The 23,804-nt window shown below is 41.4% G+C and overlaps 1 protein-coding gene across 1 annotated transcript in view; it reads left to right on the forward strand.

The window, feature by feature from the left end:
• The first annotated feature begins 1,900 nt into the window (after window positions 1–1,900).
• phlpp2 (PH domain and leucine rich repeat protein phosphatase 2) overlaps window positions 1,901–23,804 on the forward strand; it is a 41,275-nt gene continuing 19,371 nt past the window's right edge. Inside the window, exons 1-5 of the mRNA XM_044349089.1 lie at window positions 1,901–2,258; window positions 7,176–7,456; window positions 12,203–12,336; window positions 20,266–20,456; window positions 21,100–21,225. Coding sequence (XP_044205024.1) covers window positions 2,058–2,258; window positions 7,176–7,456; window positions 12,203–12,336; window positions 20,266–20,456; window positions 21,100–21,225 — 933 coding nt within the window. The 5' untranslated portion in view covers window positions 1,901–2,057. The remainder of the gene's footprint in view (window positions 2,259–7,175; window positions 7,457–12,202; window positions 12,337–20,265; window positions 20,457–21,099; window positions 21,226–23,804) is intronic.

Consider the following 23,804-nt stretch of genomic DNA (forward strand, 5'->3'; position numbering starts at 1 on the left):
ACGGGTAATATGACAATATACACTGAGACAATATAAAATTAAGAAAATACCATTTATACCAATGTAGTAACAGAACTTTGAGAACAATGTTGCAAATCAATGAACAGGACATACTTATGGTCATAATCATGGATTTTATATGGTTTTTGCATTGTGATGAAGTACCTTGCTGCCATTCAAACTGCTGCATTAGTAAGAAAGTTACAGATAGTGATAACTTTTATCCATGTTGACCACCCCAAGCTCAACTGATTCTATGAGAGACTGTATCGCACAAATATATTTCAGGAAAATAATAACTTATTACGCTTAACTTTGGTTTCAGTTTACCAGCAATTCATCATGAAATGTACATCAGAGAGTCAATTAAAACATGAGAAATGAACATCTAGCAGCCAGGCAGCTGCTTTTATTCAGTATTCAATAATGTCACAAGAGTGTAGGTTAAACCTTGAGCGTGAAGAGCCCCTTTAGCAATCAATCCTTATTCACTTTATTGTGTAATCTATACAGAGGCTGAGTGGGACCATATAAAGAGCCAAGGTTTAATATTAAGAGTCAGAATAGACCTTTTTTAACAGAAGACATCCTGTCATGTCAGTAGGAAAAGCATAGGTGTGAATAATAAAGTTAATGATTTAGCTGCTTCAGTTTCAGGGTCCTGGTGTTTTGTGTGCTGACTCACTGTTACATTGTCGTAGCTCACTGGGACACTTGCATAGTACGGAGCCATCGTTAATGTTATTAGTAACACCTGTGCCTTTCCTACAATGACAAGAAGTTTGTTGTTAAAAGGCTCATTCCTTAATTAAGCTGAAGATTCAAAATGAAAGTTAATTATGAGCAGGTGTGTAGTTGGGATTTCCTGACACTCAGTTTATACTACTTTGATTTTTGTGGCCCTTCTCCAGTCACACTACATATTACATACTATTAATGCTATCTTGCTGTTTACTTGAACTGAAGCTACAGAAATTAAGATATATTACATTAATGTTATTGGAGGATAAGTTGTGTAAACAATGGAAATAAAACAACTATTAGCATTATTGTGTAATGGTTTAATTTTAGGTCCAACATTTCACTGTAAGTAAATTTAAAGGATACATTTTCAAAAACTCTAAACCTCAAAATTAAAGATTGGGAAAATGTTATATGCCAATACATTTTATTAATGATATTCAAGATTTTAAAAAATGTTTCAACACATATATTTATGCTTTATAAATCAGTTAGATCAGCCATTAATAAGAACAACTTTTATGTTTCCAGGTTGTGATTGTCATTAATTAAGTGCCATAAGTTTCTGAATTTCTAATAAGCCATCGGGTTTGCAATAATCATTTATAGGCCAACTTTCTGATATAGATACCATTGATTTTGTTCCAAATGTTAATAAAGTCAACCATAAAGGGTCAGGGGTTTATCATCTGCAAATACTAGCAAGTCACTAAAAATCTAGTTTTCTGCTGTAATACTCCATTTCTCTTTTCAAAAGGACAAACAGTCAAGTTAATAATAAAAACAAGACAAGTGTCATGCTTGAGGAAGGAATATTTCATAACTTGGCAAAAAGTTAATTGCCTATCTATAAAGCATTAATAATTGATTTAATATGCTACCATTAGTTACAGCTGATAAACCTTTTAAAAGGGCGATTTATTGAAAGGGGGCACTGAATGTTATGATATTAATGTTATAGCTACTGATACGGTGGGAGATTAAAATTGAAATATTGCACAAGTACAAATTAAAATCTACAAAATCACAGACACGCCCTACTACGACGCGTTTCGTGATTTTCTCTTATTTAACTGCATCAAATGGCAAAAAACGAGCCTCAGCGGCTGATGAATAATAAATACCTTGAAGCCGCCCATTTAATGTTTATTGATCAGCTGTCCTGCAGGCCTGTCTGACAGGCAGCAGTCAGATTCAGTCTGGATATGGCGTCGCTGCACCGACACAGGAGGAATTTTTACCTCTCCGTGGGAATTTCCCAGTCGCGTACCAGGACGGCACTTCTTGGTTTTTGTCGCTGTTAATATAGACCATACATGGCGATGGAGGACGAGGATAATAATACAGCGGTCGTGGCGACTAACACCCAAACGGGCATCAAGAAAGGAGATAACGGGGCTTGCATAGACAGGCAGCCGGACACGGTGGTCCACCGAGCGGGGCTGAATCAGACTGCAGGTCGCGGTAGCCGCAGTGGTCCCGGAGCTCATGCTACAACGGGGATACGAGTGCTAAAGGCAGGTCATAACCAGAGGATGTTTTTTTTTCTTGTGATGCAGTAGGTGATTCATACAAGACAAAGTGCTAGAAAAATGTCTCAATATTGTGTTACATGTCAAGGTTTTTCTTACATCGCAGTAGGTGATTCAAACAGGGCAAAGTGCATGAGAATGAAAAAACGCATCCTTGTAATATTATGTAACGTCTGTGATATTCGATGATTGATATTCTCTGGTTGATGATTGATCTGTGGATGATTCCCATCCAGTGAGGAATGTACCAGAGCCAATTAACATCCACAAAACACACGCGCGCGCGCACACACACGCACATACACACGCACAAACACACACACTCTGTAGGTTGTTTTAAGCTTTATATGAAGGCTCACTGCTGAACAGTTTTCCTAGGCAAGACATATGATGTGTGATGACAAATAGTCCCTGAGGTAACTGCTCACAAGGCACTACACACACACACACATACACACACACACACACACACTTAGACAGAATTACAGATGTGCTATTTAATGTGTATGCATTACTCAGTTATTGTATTTGAAGGAAGGATACACATCAAAATCCTTAAATAAAATAGGTCATCACTGCTTAATTCCACAAGTACAAGTGAACTACTCATTTTTATTCATTTGATTAAGCTCTATACTATATTTGCTAACAGATATTGATACACCATTCCCATTCACCCATAATTCAGTGTGAACCTCTAAGAGGCAGTGCTGCTTACTAGTCTTTTTTTGCCTGTTAATAACAACATAAAACGAGAGTTACGAGAGTTACTAAGGTTCTATGCCTTCTGGATGACTGCCAGACACGGTATGAAATACCTGGATGTGCATTGCAAGACATAATACCAAAGTCACAGGTGTGACCTGGATGACGCAAGCAACCTGATAAAGAAGCCTGGCACCCAGCAGTTGTCTCCTACAAAATCTTGTTGTCAAGACTCCAAGTGACAGTGAACTATGGTGGCCATCTAGAATTCATAGAACCTTACTTACATTTGTAACTAAAGTATGAAAGGGGCATCCAGGTATGAAATACCTGGGTCATACATGGGTCATACATGGGAAATACATGGTCCAACAAGATCACAAGGAATCTGTACTGACCAAGCCTTAGTTGCAGACCGAAGGAGCAGACAAGACAGCTGTCGCCACAGGTTGGGGGGGGGGTGCCATGTTAATTCTGTAGAAGCAGGCAAAGGTACAGGAAGAAGCCAAGCAGCTGCAGCACAGATGTACTCAGTGGAGTAGCCCAGGAAGTGGAGACACTCCTGTTGAATTGACATTTCACTGGGGGGACCTGGAGGCCCCTGAGCCTGTATTCAACCAAGTTTAAGAGCTTCTATTTGAACAAAGCACAACCCTTCCTGTGCCCTCCATAACAGACAAACAGCGCATCAGACTTACAGAACTCAGCCAACATATCTATGTAGTACTGTCTCAGAGCCTGAGCAGGACAAAGCAGATTGACATTAGGAAGCAGTTCCTCCTCCCTTGACTGTGGGGTGAAAACTGCCAAATTGATAAGCTGATTGATGTGAAAAGCTGAAAGCTTCTTAGGAAGAAATGAGGGGTTGGGCCAGATGGTAACCCCAGACCCATCAGAATTCCAACAGTCCCTGACAATGGACAGGGCATCACCAACTCCCTTTGCAGATGCAACAGCAAGGAGAAAGGCAGTCTTACCAGACAGACATTTGAAGTCAGCATGTTCCAGGGGCTCAAATGGAGGGGAACACAAAGATTCTAGGACAACAGGCAAATCCCATGAAGGCACCCGTACAGCATGTGGGGGCTACAACCGGAGAGCACCTTTGAGAAAATGGCTCACCAGAGGATGTGACCCCACAGTTCGACCATCCACCAAAATATATCGAGCGGAGATGGCAGCAACATACACCTTAATGATAGAGACGGAGAGCTCCTTATCCAGCAACATCTACAAGTATTTGAGCAATGTAGGCACAGAGCAACGCTCCGGGTCCACATGTTGATCCCTGCACCAACTGGAAAAGAGTTTCCACTTGTTGGCATACAGCGCCCTAGTCGAGGATGCACAAGCATTGATTATGGTCTGGATCACAGCCTGATCGCAAGAACTAAGTAGTGAGCCCGGCCCTTCAGGGGCCAGACATGCAGCTGAAGGCAATCCGGGTGAGGATGCCAAATGCGCCTCCCCAACTGTGACAGAAGATCCTTTCTCGGTAGGAGAGGCAGATGGATCACAGGAAACCATATCCTTCCTGGCCAGTGTGGAGCCACCAGCAGCACTGTGTGGTTGCATCTGTTTATTCTGTGAAGTGTCAGCATGAGTAGTAGAAGCAGAGGGAAGACATATAGGAGGCAGTCTGGCCAGGGATGTGCCAGAGTGTCCTGCTCCAATGGACTGGTTGGTTCCAAGAGGGAGAACCACAGCGGGTAATGTGTTGATGTTTCCAAAGCAAACAGGTTGATGTCTGCTCTGCTGTACCTCTCCCAGATCATATGAACCACCATCAGCTTCAGTCTCTTCTGTTTCTCCAGGGTTCTAGAGACAGAAGGCACTTGCTTGAGATCATCACCATCCTGCTTTGGTGCCTCTTAGGGTTGATGCCCAAACTGTTGATCCAGATCTGCAAGGGGTGCAATGAAAGGAGTCCTAGAGTGATGACTGTCATTGCTGCTGTCAGTTTGCTCAGCAGCCAGAGGAGTAGGCCGTATGTTAATCTTGTGCCTCTCTGAAAACAAGAGATGAGGCTGAGGATGTCATCAACCCTCTGGAGGGTAGGGAGAGGCTCTCATTAGCACTGAGTCGAGGGCAACACCCATGAAAATGACTTGCTGACTGGGAACTAAAGAGCTCTATACAAAATTCACAGTGAGTCCTAGCTGGGGCTGAGGCCACAATAGATATATTCTCATCATTTTGGCTAGCAACATAGGGTAAAGCAGCTAGGCCATCACCCTCATCATAGGTCTGGAGTGGTGGCTCTGAAGCAGCAGGGACAGCAGTAGTGGAGGGGCTGCCAGGCTGTAAATTAAGAAGAAGGGCCATAATCTGGGCAGACTCAGAGCCCAATGTGTCCACTTTAAGGGCCAAAGGTTCATCACACTTCTGTTTATTCTTAGTGCTGGAGGCGTCAACCTATGTGCCTGTGGTGCTTAGAACCTGAAGGGGGGTTGAATGGAGGCATTCCTGAAGGAGGTAAGCCAGCCTCAGCAATGCTACTGTCAGATGTGATCAACCTTGCGGCCCTCTCTGCTAACTACATTCAGCTACAATCAAGACAAGCATTTTCTGTCAGTCTTCGATGCCTCAGGTGTTCAATGCTGAGGCACGATGGGCATCTGTCATGGCCATCCTCTGAGCTAAGAGGGACCAAGCAAGAGTTACAAATGGAGACCGTAATCGTCGTAAGGCTAGTGATGTAGCAGTAGAGCGGGAAAAATTCAGCTACAAATCCAGACTCTGCTAGTGTTGCAGGCAATTAACAGCGTTAAGTCAGTACCCAAGGAGCAAAACAAAACATTCTCCGCTATGGTTCCCCAACCATTGACACAGCTGTCGTAACGAGGTGAAAACATGTCAATGAAACTGGCTGGTCAAGTATAAAACTCACAAACTAATACAGCACATGATAGCAATTCACCCGCAATGAGTGGAGACGTTAAGCAGGCAAGTTAGCAAGGCGTGCCTGCTGGGGACGTAAAGTTGGCTACTTACCTCCAACACTTTGTGGTCGGAGTTTTGGCAAAACTCCCGGCAGAGATGAGCACTGTCTATGCAGCCTCTGGGGGATAGAATCGTAGCTCCAACTGATGGCTACTGGCTTAGGTGGTAAAGCACTGACGCTAGCTAATGCTAAGCATACATGACCTGCGCATTTAGATGAGAAGATGAAAAGGAGACGACTGCTGGGTGCCAAACCCCTTTATCAGGTTGCTTGTGTCACCCAGGTCACTTGTGTGAGCAAATGAGGCAAAGATGACAACATGATTTGCAAACAGAGATGATGTCACCTTTCGATCATCAAACAGGTCTTCAGACTTGTATCTTGATATCCTGTCCATAAATATTCAGAATAAAAGTGAGGTCAAGATGCATCCTTGACAAACTCCAACAACAGTGTGATGTTTCTGTGTGTGTGTGTGCAGAGCCTACTTGCAGAGTCAGAATACATTTTCATTGGATAGTTGCATGTTGTAATGCCTCTGTTGTGCCTGTGATCTGTAGTCTTTCATGAGCTGCTGATGTTACTAACATTTTATCATTTTAGTGTAACATCAGTCCTTATTAATGTCAAAGTTAAACAGTCTAGCATTTCATAATTTTCAGGGAAAACATTAGGCTACCACACATCCGGCTAAGGTCACCACAAGTGATTAGGGCAATAATGGGTAGCAACAACGTGATATTCTAGGTGCTATCATTTATGCAGTCACATTGTCCATCCTTAGTGAGAGAGGTAACAGAATAAAAAAGCTTTTCCTTCTCAGGATTGTTCACAACTTACAGTCAGTGCTGTTGTTACAGGCAGATACTGCTCAGGAAGTTGAGTCATCTCTGGGGTTTCGGACTGTTGCTGAGACAAGACATTTGAAGCTGTCACCTTGGACTCTTAGAAACTTGGATGGATTTTTTTCCACTTTTTTTTAATACTTTATAGACCAATTGATTTATCAGCTAATCAAGAAAATAGTCTGCTGGTTAATTGATAATGAAAATAATCATTAGTTGCAGCCCTAATTGAGATAATGAAATGGGTAACTCCCAGCACAGATGCTGTGTTGAATTAAGCCCACAGCACCTTTGGGAGTATCAACAGCACTTTGTCAACCACCCTCAAGGTCTTTAGGCTATTAGATGTCCTGATCTGTATCTCTGATGTCAGTATGTGTGTTTGAATGACTCTTTCTGTATCCATAGCGCAATATGAAGCGAAATGGGAGTCGTGGCTGCGTGACAAGAAAGACCAGATTTGGATCACGAGAGCGGGACTGGCTCAAGGGGGACACCCAGCGGGGCTGTGTGTGTCTGTATGGGGGGACAGTAGACCCCCAGTTACCTGCCTCTGGCCCCCAGGCCACCTCCACCCCTCAGACAGACTTGCAGTTGGTGCTCTGCTCCACCAGCACCACGGTGGAAGAGCTGTGTGCCCAGAGGGATGGAAAGGGACTCTATGCTCAGCTGCATGGAGACCTAGTCAGGTAAATACATACTCATCACAGTTATACTTTATATCATCCAACAGCTACAGCCCTGCATCAGTGGCCTTACTAGATCCATTCAGTCACAGGATTGTTGTGCACTCAGAAGCATCTGAATGCTCACAGCCCAATGCATAATCATGTAATTACTGTACATGGGAGTAGAAATAAGTGAAAGAAATGAAAAGATATTTAAAGTGTATAGAGATGCTCTGGATTGCAGTTATAGTGTTGTATAGTGCAAACAAAATGTGAGCCCTTACACAGCTTGTTTAGACAGCTGTGTTGGATAAAATGGAAGCACATCTCTTCCAATCAGACTCACAACAGTTCCCTAACATCTAACATATGCAAATTTGAAGCACTAAACTTATAAATAAATGCCCACATCTCATTTATCTCCTATCACAAAACTAGACCAGGCCTTTGCTTTTAGTTGATAACAGAATGTCACCTTGAACAAGCTGGACTTGATGCAGAGAAGGCAAACACAGCAGTGAGGACCTGCTGCAGTTACCCCAACATCCCACACTCCCACAGCACCTCACCCACACCCTCAGGGATTACAACTGTACGCCTCTGTCAAATCCACAAGACATACTGTATGTAGACAGAAATAGCAAATGACCGCTTGATTATCTGTGAAAGCATAAAATGCTGGCTCGCTGATCCATGACCAGGAAGGAATCTGGGCTGTTCCTTTTCTGCTTTCCTGGGAAAGCCTATGTGAGGATATTAGAAAGGAGACAGTCTAAAATAAGTAATCAGCTGTAGCTAAAATTGCAGTGGCTTATGCCTTACTGTCTGTTCAGTGTTTTCATGATGTGGAATATTGAGACATATCTTCAAATCTGAAAAGGCATGTGGGGAACTAGAAGAAATGCCAGTTGTTGGGTTTATAATGGAACATAATTAATGGGTGTGTAGGTGGATGTTAATGGCAAAAAGATCATGCCATTGACATCATATATTGTTTTAGAGGCATGACTGGAAGTTGTTAATGACTCAATAGGCTGGCAGCCAGTGGTGTGATCAAATAACAGTGTATGAACCAACCTGGTTATATCTATGCTGATTATGAGCTGTAGGCATTTCAGAGTAATTCATACTGTTAAAAAATGAAAGGCTTTTGGTAAGCTTGTGGATAGTCTGTGCTGGTTAAATTTATATTCCAGCAGTACAGCACTTAAATTGCAGTCTGCCAGCCAGTATGACTGGGCAGATTTAAATCAAATAATAAAGTCTTCAACATCGAAAAACGGAGTAATACCAACTCTGTTTATACAAAGGAAAATTCCATTCCTACATACAGCACATATGGTAAAATCAAGGTTAGCATAAATGCATTAAATTAAAAAGTGCATATGTCCATGGAAAATACATGAGCTGTAATGTTTGACCTTAAAGAGTCTCCTAGGCCTATAATTTTCTCTCTTTCATGTTAATCAATTTAGATAAATCATGCTATGATTTATAATACATGCAGATGTTGACAATAGTGAGACAAGTGCTGAAGAAGGAGCAGCAAGTAAGGACGTGATGGAAGAGATGCAAGCTTTTTTTAGTGACTTTCTTTTTATAGCTTGTAGTAATGTGCTGCTTACAGGAAGACATCTGTGTTCTTTCCTGATTTTCAGTCAGACAAACTCCCTTTTAAGTTAAATTTACTGATGCAATGGAGTTGATGGAGGACATTCATCCTTCCAGGATCACAATGCCAACAGAGTGAGCAAAGTGGTCTAGTATTCTCTTTCCCACCAATGGGCTCTTCCTGGGGGATCCCTAAGTGTTCCCAGGACAGATGGGATTTGTAATCCCTCCAATGTGTCCTGGGTCAGTCCGTGGCTTTCCTCCCAGTTGGTAATGCCCAGAACACATCCAAAGGGAGGCTCCCAGACATCTCAGCTGGCTCCTCTCAGAGGAATAGCAGTCTAATACCATCGGCCTCCCAAATCACTGAGCTCCTCACTCTAACATGTAAAGTCAGGCCAGCCACCCTGCAGAGAAATCATATCTCATCCGCTTGTATTTACAATCTGCAAGGTGAGGGACCACACCAATAGCAATTCATGAATACTGCTATGATTGAAAATATCAGATGGAACTTCAACCAGGTGCCAGTGCTACTGGAGTCAAACGGAAGGTAAATTTACAGGTGAATGCTCCCAAATTCTGCCCAAATAAGTGGTACAGGACCAGTATCTTGTGGGCTCACAAGGCAAAGGGTAGACGCTGGGTGCAATACGACTGTTGGACAAGGGGAAGGATTGGAACAGATTAGGTATTGTGAACCTTGGCAGCAGGAAACAGGGGATGGAGGATGACTGTTATTATTTCGCATTTGCCTTGTGGTCAAAGCTTTAACTTGCTATAACTGGGAGACAAGATATGGGTTGAACATATTATAGACTGCTATGTGGCAAAGAAATAAGCTATGAATATTAGTTTTGATTAACATCAAGCCCAGATTTAAGCACTCAATTGGCATTACTATAGTGGTAAATTAGAAAAACATGTCTACCCACAAATATTGTGATTTGTTTCATTAATTGTAAGCTTTGCTCAATTATAGTCTGATTATTGATTTTCACTAGAGGTACCTTCCAATACAGTACAAGGATAACAAATAATTAATACATTTTCAACCTCCTGCTTCCAGCACTTGATTTTTATGGGAAGAAACTGAATTGTTGCTACATGATCTATAATCATAGAGACATTACATCTCCTGAAAACTAATATAATTTGAAATACACCCTGCTGAAATTAAAACACACTTCTCCTCTTTTTGGTACTTGCAGAGCCTGAACCCATTTAAAGTTATTTTGGCTAATTACACCTCTCGATGTCTCTGTTGGGTGGTACAATGCTGGGAATCACCAGCGCAAACTAATAATAATTGTAAAGGTGTGAGGAAAATTTCAGTCAGTTACCATCTGTACATGCCCACACAATCCAGAGAAGTCTAATCAACCCAAATAAGTGGAAACACCTGTATAGATGCACCATTGTTTTGTAGGGGTTCCTCTACATACCACCTATCTCTGGTGTATCTACAGTAAATCCAGAGACACGTTTCCATTTTTTTCTGCACAATTTACCTTCCACCCTGAGAACAAATGAACCCATTGCCTGCCATCGGACAGAGATTTAACAGCTTCTTGCAGCATTGCCCAAGGTTAGCGGATTTGTGAATAAATGAGGCATATCTGTGCTGAATGTTAGTGTCAGTGTGAATGGTTAACAGGGACTGTCAGTCATCCCCCTTGCTGCTGGATGGAAGCTCCCTTAATCCTGCACTGAGGTGTTTGGGCCACAGCTGTGTGAAATCAAATGACATGATCCTGCAAATCACATATGCTCACAGAGGGAAGGTGGCCTTTGGTTGTGGCATAGGGACAGTGATGTTTCAAAATTAAAGCACTGCAAAGCATTTTCTGTTTAATTTACAGTAAATGTTCTTTAATCTTTAATCATTTAACACATTTAGTTGTTAGTCATCATACAGATACTGACGTATTTATAAAAAAACAGCTAATACATGTATATCAGTCCAACTCTACAATGAAATAGGAATCAAAAACTAATTGCTACTAACATCAATTTATCATCTTCATGGTATAACACTGTCTTTCTCTTATTTCTGAATGGCAGATGTGTCTCGCGGAATAATACGAATGATAAAAAACATTGAGACCTGTAAAATTATAATAAAGTTATAAAAATGGAGAGCTCCAGATTATCACTCAAAACAATTATTAGATTAAACAAAAGTGTGAGTTTCATTTGATTTGATTTCCTTCATGCAGAAGGATATTGTTAATATGAAAGGCTGGATTGCATCTGGCTATGGGTACTGGATTTCAGGTTTGGCATTCATCCTGTTACATATCAGTGAGAAGAGCCCTTAAAGTGCTTAATAGTGAAGTGAGATGATTCCCTCAGTCAAATCCACAGTTGGAGAAAGATTGGTCTTAACTATACATTCACATTTTAACACTTTTTTGGGTTTCATTGAGAAAATAAGTATGGTATGCAGGGTGATGAATATGTAGTATGTTCAGTTTGTCTGTGAGGTAAAAACTTGTAATGCCTACAGTATTTTCCTATGATGTGACTCAAAGCAGTGGAGGCACAGAAGCACAGACAAAGACGTTTTGGTGGCACAAGTGCTTTTTCCACAGTTTGGTTTGGTAATTTTTTGGCTCCAAATGATCCATTCTGAGGTCAACCATCTCAGGGCATTTTTTTCTTTAAAGAAAATTCCAAAACACACACAAAAAAGGTGGCACACCCATCAGTCCCTGTTAGCAGTGCTTCCAGCTTGGCCAGACACCCCATCGAACATTTTTTGTAATATTTGTGGGTGGGAAGCCATTGAGGGGTCTTGTGTCATGTTGCTCCTCAAGTGACTCCTTCTGGTTGGTCAGGGTGATTTTGCAGAGGGAAGTTGAAGTTTTTAAATAGACTATTCCTTTTCTTGTTGTTGTTGAAGCCTAACTGCATATATATTGTTTTCTAATTCAAAATATTACACAACAGTTTTCTCCTAGGAGAAAAGTTTTCTCTCCAAGCAACTGTCTGCTGCGAGAGAGGATAAAGGAACTGTACTCCTTTAGTTTAAAACGTGTTTTTTATGTAATGCTTCTGTGTATGTGTCCCCCATTTATAGAGACTGAAAGAAACTGATGTTACTATTTTGTGGTGACATTGTCCCACCATCTCACCTTTGCTTCTCTCCTGCAGGAGGCTGGACCCCACTGAGCGACCTCTCCAGATGGTGTATGACTATCTGGCAGCTATGGGCTATGCAGACCCTGTGCGAGTGCAGCAAGAGGCAGCCAACTCAGACCTCAGCTGCTTGATCCGCTTCTACAGTGGTGAGTACTGACCCGCAGAGGCCATCATCTCCAATCTTCACTATCTGCTGTTGATCCTTGGGATCTGGTGGGGGCCCAGTATCTTCCTCTGAAAAAGGTCTCTTTGTGTGTGCATGAAAGTATGTGTTCTCTGACAAGCATTTTCCTCTGGTCAAATTAAATGCAGTTGTTGTTAAAGGCTCCCTGAATGAAATGCCTTTCTGAAGCTGTGCCTCGCTTTCAAGGTAGTCGGGGATACCACAAACATACACCCATCATGATGAGTGACCCACCATCCCTCTTCCTGTGGTGTTTCTCCATCCCTGTGTGGGCTACCTTTCACCTGCTGCTGTCAACATGCTCCCTTGAACACAGACCTGGAGTGACTAAGTGTCCTTGTGTCAGTGTGATATATAAATGCAGCAACTCTGTAGAGGAAACGATGACAAATTTGTATCCCTGCATGTATCTAAATACGGCTTAGATAAACACACAGACATCTTTAGCTCTCGTTTGTTGCAGGTCTAATGATACTCTTACAGTAGCAGCAATTAAGAGATTTGCCATTAAGGGTAAATGGTGAACGTTGTTCTGTAATGCTTTTCTACTTAATGAACTGACTGCTGTTCCTGCTGAGTCAGTGGAACTCCTCGTGTTTGGGGTTATAACTGCACGCTTGCTGTGGTGCCAGAGAAAGAGGAAGACTGAGCAAACCACAGCGTCTGAAGGGCTTACATGTCATTCCTCCCACACAGAGCACACACTCCTCCCTACACTGAAATGCAGTGCTGCCACACTGAATAAAAATACAGGCTAAACACAAGCTTTGTATTGAAATTTTCTTTGACCAGGCACATGCAAGGAAACTATTCTAACCATGAAAAGACTTAGCAACAGATATAATGACTTTGTTTATCATCTGAAACAACAAGATTATACTCAAATTTGACCAGTATGATATAACTGTGTACTATAAGATACCATAGTGACCTGCTTTATCTGTCATACATACTTCAAATCCATCAATCATCAAATTTTGGGTTACAAGCAGTTTTTATATTGTAATATGTTGTCATGGCTTTAGCCAGCCTCTTAAGAATGAATACAACTTTCTTTTTATACCATTTTGGTAATAAAACTGATGTTTGTTTGTTTAGCTGTCAAATCTCAAGCTCACTGTGGCCTCAGTCTTATTCTTAGTGTCCAGTGGAAGCTTAACTGTTGTTTGCCCCTTGCCAACATGAGAACTGGCTGGGTCTTGGCTACTATCTGTAGTCAAGCCGCATTGGCCAGAGTCTAGCCGGGGCCCCTGGGAGACTTCCTGCCTCCTTTTGTCAGCTCATGGGAAAAGAGGACCAGGGACCAGGCTTTACTGGTACTCTGGCTAAGGTCAAGAGGACAACTTCATTTGGTTGTTTGCTGCCTGTAGAATTTGGAAATAAGTAACTTGTAGTATAGTTTGTGTGTTATTGCTGCATGTTGAATTATCCCATTGTGTTCACCCACCTTCCCTGTGCTCTCCAGTCATACAGCCTCACCAGTATACTTCATTCTTTGGCTGGCACAAGGTAACCCTGGTGTTTCATTTCCACCCACCGTGCTGATGTGGGTGGGCTGTGATGTATTGATGAAACACACAACAACAGCCTTATTCTGAGATCCCTCTCCCAGGTGGTTGCTTGTCTAACAGCTGTTGTCAGGGGTAATGATCTGACTACGCAGATGAGGGGAATTGTGGCCCATCAATAAAGACTACAGTGCCTACGGAACCACCTGATGTGGTTCACCGTATATGTGAGTTCTGCAATTTAATAGGCTTACATCAGTGGTTTTCAACCTGCGTGTTGGAAACTTGAAAGAGGTAATAAGATAAATCTAAATGAGATAAATAAGACATATACCTAAGAGCATGATTTGTGACATCACAACTCGTCTGGATCTAATCGTGGTCTAGTATTACCTTTCGACGTTGCTAGATTCGCAAGATCATGACATCACAAGATCACGCAAGAATCCATCTTGTCAAGCTTATGTGTACCAATCAGTGTCCTACGTGTGATTGTGTGATCATGTGATCTTGTGATCTTGTGAATCCATCTGCCTTGCAAGGTAAGACGATGATAGGTGGTGATAGACAAATGGCTCATCCAGTGCCTGCCCTTTTCCAAACAGTTTCCAAGGACGACTTCTGTGTAACAAACCATCTGGCGCATCAGATTAGGTCCAATATGCAACTTATACAAGCGTGATGTGGAAACTTGAAGCCTCCAGTAATACACTGAGAATGAACTTTTCAGTGAAGTAGGAGAGATCTTGTGTCCAGCAGTTAAACTTTTGAATTAAAGATATTTGTCTATTTATAGATTCTGGATTTTCCATTGAGGGAGGAGGAGGAGTAATTTAAAGGAATTTAACATAAGCAAGTAATTGTACTTCTTTGGTGGAAAAAACATATTATGCACAAATTATTATTCAAAGCAGCATATTTTTATGTCTCAAAATATGTCTGGAGGGGATCTTCACCATCCTCTTATTTGTACAGGAAACTCATCTCGAATCTTCTCCACCCTCCCACCTCCCACACTCACTCCTGCTGTGGTACACAGATGAGAAGAAAACAAACATGGACAAGGGAGTAAACATTTCTAAATGCTGACTTAATAAAAATGCTCCAAGTGAAAACAACTCAGGGGCCTGAGGGCCAGTGGTTCTCTAGTTCGGCCCATGCAGCTGTAGCACAGATAAGGAGTGCTGTAATCTCTGGCGCTTGTCCACTGGGCCCTGTTCCACCTCTGCCTGGGTGATCTCTGTCTTACATCTTTGAGCATTGAGACCTGAAGCTGCTACACACAGTTCATGTCAGGCCTACCTCCAGTTTAAGAGCAGAAGGAAATAAGTCATTTGCGAGCAGTGTGAACTCACCTAATAAGTTATTGATTTGGCTGGTGCCAATTTACCAGCGGAAATTAAACTTAAATGAAGAGTTTGAATGTCTGTGATGGCATGGACAGTGAACCAATGTCTGAAACTCTTGGGCCCAATGATTTATCACCAAGTCATAATTATCATGTCCTGAAGGAGCAGAAAGCAAAAAATCACAGTAAATAACCAAGCACAAGGTTGCTCTTTCATTTTATGGTTTGTAGGGAGGAAGCTGGTTTACAGTAACCGAAAGTAGCGAAAGAGAAAAATTAAATTCTATTCAGATCTAGGTAGCCACAGAATTGCCCTGAGCAAGAGAGCTCTGCAGAGCGGGCTCTCCGTGGTTTCCTGCCAGTTCCTCATAATATGCTGTTTCTGTGATGGAGCTCTACTCCAGAGGATTTCCTCTTTCTTATTTCAAACCTGCAGACTGTCTCTTATCCTAGATTTATGGTCAGTTTTCAAATGAGATGGCTTAACGTTTGAGAAACAAAATGTTAATGACGTCTGTTATTGGTCTGTTTTAATGTATTCGGCCTTCAGTTGTGCATTTTCCATCTGTTTGCAGATCCTGCTATATTTGATGTAGATAGAACTAAATTCCATGCACAGAGTTTAAAGAAGAGTTTTTTAATAACACAGACCACCGAGAGGAGGCATCTGGGTGGTGGGTTGAATTTGAATTTGCTGCCAAAAAAGAGCTTGCTGTTCTGAGTCAAATCAGACTGTGTTTCCGCCTCCACTGACCCCCTACTGCATGCTAACGCAATCTATGCAATCTTGAGCAAAACAAAAAAGCCCTGTGATACAGGGAGTATTGTGTCCAACTAAGTGCTTGACAGTTGCCTTGAAATAATCAAATATGTGATTAAAAACAGATTCAAAAAAGGGTAAACACCCTCCAGATCAAGATGAAGAGTTACAGACTGATTGTTACACAAAAGAGATGAAAATGGGCACAATGACTGTCTTTTGACTGCTGACCTTTTTTTTCTAAAACACAGACATGCTTTGAAAAGGGACGATAATTGGCTAACATACCTTTTTCATTTTTATTTTGGCTGTCATCCAGTTAATTAACAGCTGTTCAGAATTATATGTTGCTGCTCTTGTTTATCATTCTAATTAGGGCTGCAACGGTTTTATAATCGATGAAGCTGCAGATTGTTTTCTTGATTAATTTATTAATCGTTTGGTTAACAACATCAGCAAACAGTGAAAAATTCTCAAGACAATTTCCTAGAACTCCAAATGTCTTGTTTATGTCACAGATATATGGAAGATATTCAGTTTAATACAATGTTAAGACAAGGAAAAGTAGCAAATTCTCAAAAGTGGAACCATCAAAAATGTGGAATTTTTGTTTGAAAACAGTCTCAAACAATTACTTGATTATTAAAATAGTTGCAGGATTATTTTCTGTTGGTCAGCTTTTTGAATAATCAACTAATTTTTGCTGCTATATTTCTAATGTTTAATATATTAATATTGTCAATTTCAGTTCATAGTTATAGTAATAGATATGAAGACAAGCCGAAACACCAGTTTTATTCTTCTGTAATGAGTTATTAGAACAAATGGCTCCAGTTTAACTTACTTTGTAGCCCTCTACCCTGTTGTAGCTCCTCAGTTCAGTTCCCCTCTTTGTTTTTTATCACCCAATCACATCCTATCTTACACTTTTCATACAGTCCCTCTGTCCTCCCTCCCTCTGTCACCTCTCTCTACGGGAGCAAAATTTGACCTGCTGCGCGGCCTCGTTGCTCATCTTGCAGGCCACGTGAAGTGAGATGTCACCGAGTCTGCTGGCGGGTGAAGGCCGCGGCCACACTCGAGATGAACAGAGGAGAGATAAGAAGTAGCACAATTGACTCTGATCTGTCACTTGTCACCCTGTCCCTGTGGTTTGGCAGCATCTCCAAGGAGGCCGCCTGACACAGGTTGAGGATTAGTTTAGTGGAGGCAAAAACATCCTGCAACAAAAAACAGTGTTACACAACATTTACGACCATGTCACTAAACCCCTCCAGAGCCACTGGGAATGGACAACACTATTCGTCATCGGTGGGATGGGATTGATTTGGCCAGCTTTCCGCAGAGCAGCCAGTGGTGGCTGTTGAGACAGTTGGGAGGTTTACCGGCTCAGATTGGACTTTGATTTCGTGAACAAACCCGTTTCCCTAGCAACTAATAACCCCACAGACCTTGAGATAGAACATGTGTGTTTGTTTTAGAGAAGTTGGCTCTTTATGCCTAAGACTAGTTTCGTATTGTGTAAATAGGCCAATGATCTTTCAGACGAATGGTCGTATTGATAAGAAAGTGCAAAAAGCAACGTATTGGGCATGTGTGGATGCCTGTGTGATCACAGGGAGAATGTCCACTTTTTGTGTGCATATTACTCACCAAATCTGATCAAAGTATTATTTTACCTGTTGAGAAATAAATTTATTATAAGGTGTGCAGTCTTTGGTACATGTGTACACTTCACTGCTTTAAGAAGAACAAGAAGAAACCATCAAACTAGCAGCAGATCACTTGAGTTAGCTCCTGTAAGTACCAGGGAGAAGAGAACATGCTTTGCTGCACGGCTCTTTCTCTGTCTTACTTCCATTATCTCAGTTTGCTATGACAGCTCTCCGTCGCCTTTAATCTTCAGAGCTGATGAGAGCCATTGAAGGAGGCATGGCTGACATAATTTTTTGATGTTCAAATACCTATTTAGACTTCATTTTACATTCACACTTTAGCAGACCCTGCAGATCAGACTGAACTATTGTTGCAGTTTCTTCACTGCCTTTTGAACTCACAAATTATTTTATTTTGTCTAATATCTCTTGATCTCCAGGTCTCCTGTGTGAGTCTGTGGTGCCCTAATTGTGAGCTGATTCTCACACAGAAACACAAAAAAATTATGTTCTGCCTCATATCAGTCTTTTTTAGATGACCAGTGTCATACAAAAAGGATTCTTTCTCCACTATTAGCATCCTGTAGGTTCTGGTCTTAAGACAGCATAACACAGCTAGCTTGCCTCTGTAGCTGTACTGTGAAGCCAGTGAGAGCATCCTATCAACCTGTATCAATTCAAATCAGTTTGCGATGATGGCTTTACTGATGTGTGCGGGTGTTTGCAGTGTGCGGGTGTTTGGCTTAATTACTTGTTTTAATTCATGTATTATGTTTGGATTATTTAAACTGACTCTTTGGCTGTCAGCTGTATTCTGTAAACCTTTGAGGTTGTTGACAACAACTACTGTAACAAATACTCAAATGAAATGTTAAAAGGTTTTTAGTGTTTGACTTGCAGCATGTCATTTGCTGAATCTCTCTCTTTATCACTTGGAGAGGGGATTTGTGTGTGGATTCCTTGCATGGATTTAAGAGTCAGTCCATGATAGTAAATCCTCATCTGAATTTAAATGTTCTCTCAGCACAAGTAGCTGTTCAAATAAAATACTGTTTAAATGATGGCATTTAAAAAAATATAAAACTGTCTGATCAAAGAATATATAAAGAAGAGTATGAATCTAAGCAATGCCTACTTACTGTACCTGACAGTTTTTGATACATTGTGCTGTGGACGTATTTCAGTCTGTACCAAAGGTGCATTGAGGTTTAATATCCAGTCATTCTGTCCAAGTGTTTCCCCCTCTTCAGTCAGTAACGCTGTAAGAGTTTGTGTCTCTAATTTTCTCTCTGATTGAGGGGACGCCCAAGGAACGGGCACTACTATTGATCTGCCAGCCAGTCAATTTGTCGTCAGAGGTACTTGGCTTGTTCATTATCAGTTTGCCTGGAGAAAAAAAAAACATGAGCAGGCTGTCATTTCATTTGGATGTCCGTGAAGTGAAAGTGAAGGTGGAGAGAGACAGAGAGAGCTAGTCAGACAGAAAGAAGGAGAACAGATTGCCAGTGAGAGCCTCTGAGTGGGAGGCAGCATAAGTTGGTTGGAGGAAATTTTAACAACAGAGGACAAGAGGCTGAGGCAGTGTCTCCTCTGTGCTTATTTGACCTGCCATTAACCTGAATGTGTAGAAGAAACCTGGCAGAGACAGCAGCACTGCTGTCTGATGTGTCCTTCAGCACTGACCAGCTAAGGCTGTCTGCTGTGCAGGTTGGCATAATTTAATCGAAAAAGAGTGAAGTTTAATGTGACAAAACCATGACTCATTCATCAATATGATTGATTCTTAGCAGTAGAGATATAGAGAAAGAAAGGAAGGAGAGAGTGATAGAAACATAATCATATACGTTCACAGGACACGTTAATAATTTACCTGCCGTTCACCTTTGCTTTGATGTGTTGACTGGCAGGTGGATTTGACAGACACATATGAGAAGTAATTATATGATGAGAAAGTTTGGATCCTTAATTTCAATTGAGCCACTAAGACTTACACTTCTGCACTGGCCTAAAACTGATACCCGAACCCAGCGATAATCATGTCTTCAAAACCTGATCTGTCTGAACCTGACTGGTATTGTCGAATTTGGCCTTGTGTATATTTTAGAACAGATTTGGCACACTCAGACAGATAAAGTGGGAAATTTCTCAATAAATTACATTTAAAATAAACAAACACAAACCCAACCTGAGTCTGCAGCTTTTATGCAACAAAACAGCTCAAATGAGTTGGGTAGCAGTGCTCTGCTATGGTTTAAATTTGATCGGTTTTATGGAGAAACTTTCTCCCCCTCAGTGTCAGATCAAACATATTATTGTGCAGTCAGTCATTCATCCAGATGTACAGAATATGAGATAATAGGGCAGTGTCCATCCTAAGTGTTGATGTAAGATCAGTCCCTGGAAACACGAAGCTAAGGAACTGACTAATCTATAGGTGATATCATACTGACCTGTGACTATCTATGTGACTTCATTTTCTGGAAGCCTCCATCCTGACCGCAGAACATTTGCTATTAATTAGCTGAATGTGTTTATCAGGGGAGGTGTGGGGGTTCCTGTGCATTAGATAGATGTCTGCATATGTCAACACTAACCTCTATTTGTGGCCTTTTTCCTCCAGAACGTCCAGGGAACGCGGACCAGCAGGAACGGACCCTGCTGACAGGCGTATTTAGCGTCAGGAAAGGCAAGACGCAGCTGCACAAGTGGGCGGAGCGGCAGGTCATTCTGTGCGGCACCTGTCTAATCGTGGCCTCCGTCAAAGACAGCCTGACTGGGAAGATGCACATCCTGCCTCTGGTGGGGGGAAAGGTGAGAGATCAGAGTTTGGAGGTCAGACAACCTGAAGGGGTTTTTGCTTTCCCCAAGGAAGAGCCCACACTCTGTGCTTAGTGTAGATACTCTACATCATCACAGCTGGGCTGGATGTCTGGATAGAGCTGAGTCCAGTGCTATCAGTTGAGAAGATGACTCACTACTGTAGATGCACACTGTGTCATCTAACGCAATGCCCCTCAAGCATGTGCTATTTAGGTCATATACATACTATATATGTACGCATATAACGGTTGTCATTCCAACTAAAGATAATACAGGAGCTTATTTCCCTCTTTACCTTGACAGGGAATCAATAAAATAAGCTATTTTATTGCTAACCAATAAAAGAAAGTGCAGATTCCTTTTATACATAACTATATACACACTTTAATTAAAGAAATCCATTTACAAGTCTTTTAAATACAAACTGTATATCAAAAATACATTAATACATCACCACAAAATAAATACTGAAACAACGCTGACTTATGTAAAACTTTGTTAAGATGACTGAAAACTGAGTTATTATTTTACCAATATCATTGCAATAAATAGTAATGATAAACAGTATTTGCCATTTGTGTTTTCTCTCCCAGTGTTCCTCCTCATCATATCTGTGTGTTGTCTTTGTATTGAGGTGGAGGAGGTGAAGCGGAGGCAACACTGTCTGATGTTCAGCTCAGCCGGATCACAGGCCCAGACATACTTTGTCAACTTTGACACACTCGCGGACTACCAGCGATGGCATCGGCAGGCATCAAAAGTAAGCAGGAGACAAAGAGTGTGTGTTACTGCCGTGTGTAGCGCACATTATGTTTCCTCCCATCTTTTCTCTCTGCAGCGATTTGTTTGATCCCAGTTTGTCCCTCTGGGCTCGTCCTTAAATCAGGGATTAGATGTTGGGACTACAGTTGCCTTCTGTATTGTCTGCCTGTGGAGTCGTCCAATCAGAAACCGTTTGTCTGAGTGCTGCTGATTGGCTCCACAGAGGCAGACTCTCAGTGGTGTCTGGCAATGATTGAACAGCATACCTCGAGTCACATAGTTGATCTGTTTTATTTCTATTAGAGTTCACTTCTATTGAGTTCTCTTTTTCTCTTTTACTGCAACTCACATCAGTCTTACTTATATAAGTCAGTGTGGATGAGAGTTAAATGACCCAAACACATTTTTGTATTTGTGTTATATATCTTTCAGACAGTGCTGCCAGGTCTTCACAGCTGTTCTTCAAACAAGTCATTGTTAGGGACTGAGCCCAAAAGGCAGAGGAAACGAGGACTACTGTTTTACAGTAGTCCTCGTTTCAGCTTGCTTTGGCTCTAATATTCTAATTCATGGCTATTGTGCCGCAGCTCCTTCCTGGAGCTGAACAGCCTTTTTGAGAGCCTCCACTGAGGCAGAGCCAGCCTACAATTAGCCATGGAAGGAGAAAGCCAACTGGAAAAAAAAAGAAAATCCAATTAGTTGCAGATTCATGCTAAGTCCAGGATCTCTCTCTACCGTGGTGGTATGGATTACTGGGTTAGAGTAGCCTATGAGCGCACTGTATTTAGGCAGAGACTTAGACGAAAGGTTTCTATGGAGACCGGGGATGATGACTGATGAAGGTTTTTGGTGGATTTGGGCCAGTGTTTATGCTACATTGCATAAATCGTAAGAGTGTGTGTTTGAGACGCAGCAATTGCATTTGTGCTTGCAAAATGAGCATACAGGATTAGACTGAATACTGAATGCAGGTCAGAGATACATTACAGTTCTGGAGCAGCATATAAGAATTAGTATTAATTGGAAGTCTGAATGTGTGAAATACACTCCTGTAGATTTGTTTTTGTACATGTTTAAACTAATTATGTTACATACATTTGTACAACTAATTAGCATTTGGTACACATAATTAAAAATGTGAAGAAATTTTTTTGATAATGATTTTGCAGTATATGTCCTCTATTGCTGACATTGGCTATGCAGTTGCCAGAGATATACGAGGCTCTGGCTGATGTCAACAATCCTCTCTAAATAATGATTTTATGAGATTAATTATTTGTTCACGTACAAACTGCATTAAAAGCATAGCCCTGACTACACATCAGATGTCTTTGCTAAAATTGAGTTTGCAGTTAGTTAATTTGATTAGTGAATAATATGTATTGCATTACTCACTGTTCAGTAACCATCGCACCAGAACAAGGACATCCCTGACAGTGTTTAAAAAGTCAGAAGCTGCACAGAGAAGGCTGAACTACTGCAGCATCTTGGAGTTTTAAGGGTGCAGCAAAGAGGACTGGAGATGTCGATCAAGTGCTACATTAATGCACCAGATATATCTGAGAAAACGGCATTATCAGTGAGATTGCCTATTTTTGAGCTGTCTTGTAATCTTAATATAATGCTAAACTGACATAAGACAATAGCATAGACATGTGAAAGTACATCAGTAGGCAAACAAAAAGGCTCAAAAAAGTGATGAGTTCAATTGTGGACAATTGTTAACTTCATCCATGTATGAATGATTGACTCAATGTGTATTGACTGAATGATCAAGGAATGTGGCGTCCATCTTTGAGCATCTAGAAGAACTGGTAAAAATCACAAAACTTCTGTTCATGTCACAGTATGGAGTATTAGTCTCCTCCAACATAGCTGTCCATTTCAATGGACCATCTGTCCTTTCTGTGTCTTCTCTCCTTGTCTTCTTTCTCTATCACATTCCTTCACAGTTATTCATTGTCACAATGTTTGTAACTACTATGCAAATCACCTAAAACAACAGAACTATTATCTTTCGACCTCTCTTTAATTCTTCTGTCAGTCAGTCTGTGACCATCATCCCACTCTCACGTCTCTTAATAACTCTCTTTAAAGGAGAGTAGCCGGCAAGTAGAAGAGTAGTTTTGTGGGAGATGAGCAGTTTTGTCTTTGTCATCTCTAAAAGCGGTGACGTGATGTCACGCTCTGCTGAGCAGCCGTCCCATTTTCTGGCCTGCTGCACAGCGTGCAGCCCTGTAGTTAATGGAGGACGCTGTCCTCAGACTGGCTGAACGAGCATTACTAGGAAGCCTGCGATGATGGCTGGCCTGTAAACAGTCATCTCGGAGATGAGCGAGGGTCTGTTCAGCTGCATTTTGTTTGTGAAATGAGACAAATCTGTGTAAACGTACTGTAACAGCAGTGAAAGGAGACTGAGATTTGAATTATGCCACAGCACAGAATCACACATGTAGATATAATCACAGACACGTTGGTTTTGCTACTTGTGAAGACATTGTGTGTCTCACATTCATTCCCTTGGGGCTTAACACTATCGTAGCCTAACACAGTACAATTCAACAGCACCACAAACTC

This window comes from Thunnus albacares, chromosome 1, assembly GCF_914725855.1.
Source record: "Thunnus albacares chromosome 1, fThuAlb1.1, whole genome shotgun sequence".
NCBI lineage: Eukaryota > Metazoa > Chordata > Actinopteri > Scombriformes > Scombridae > Thunnus > Thunnus albacares.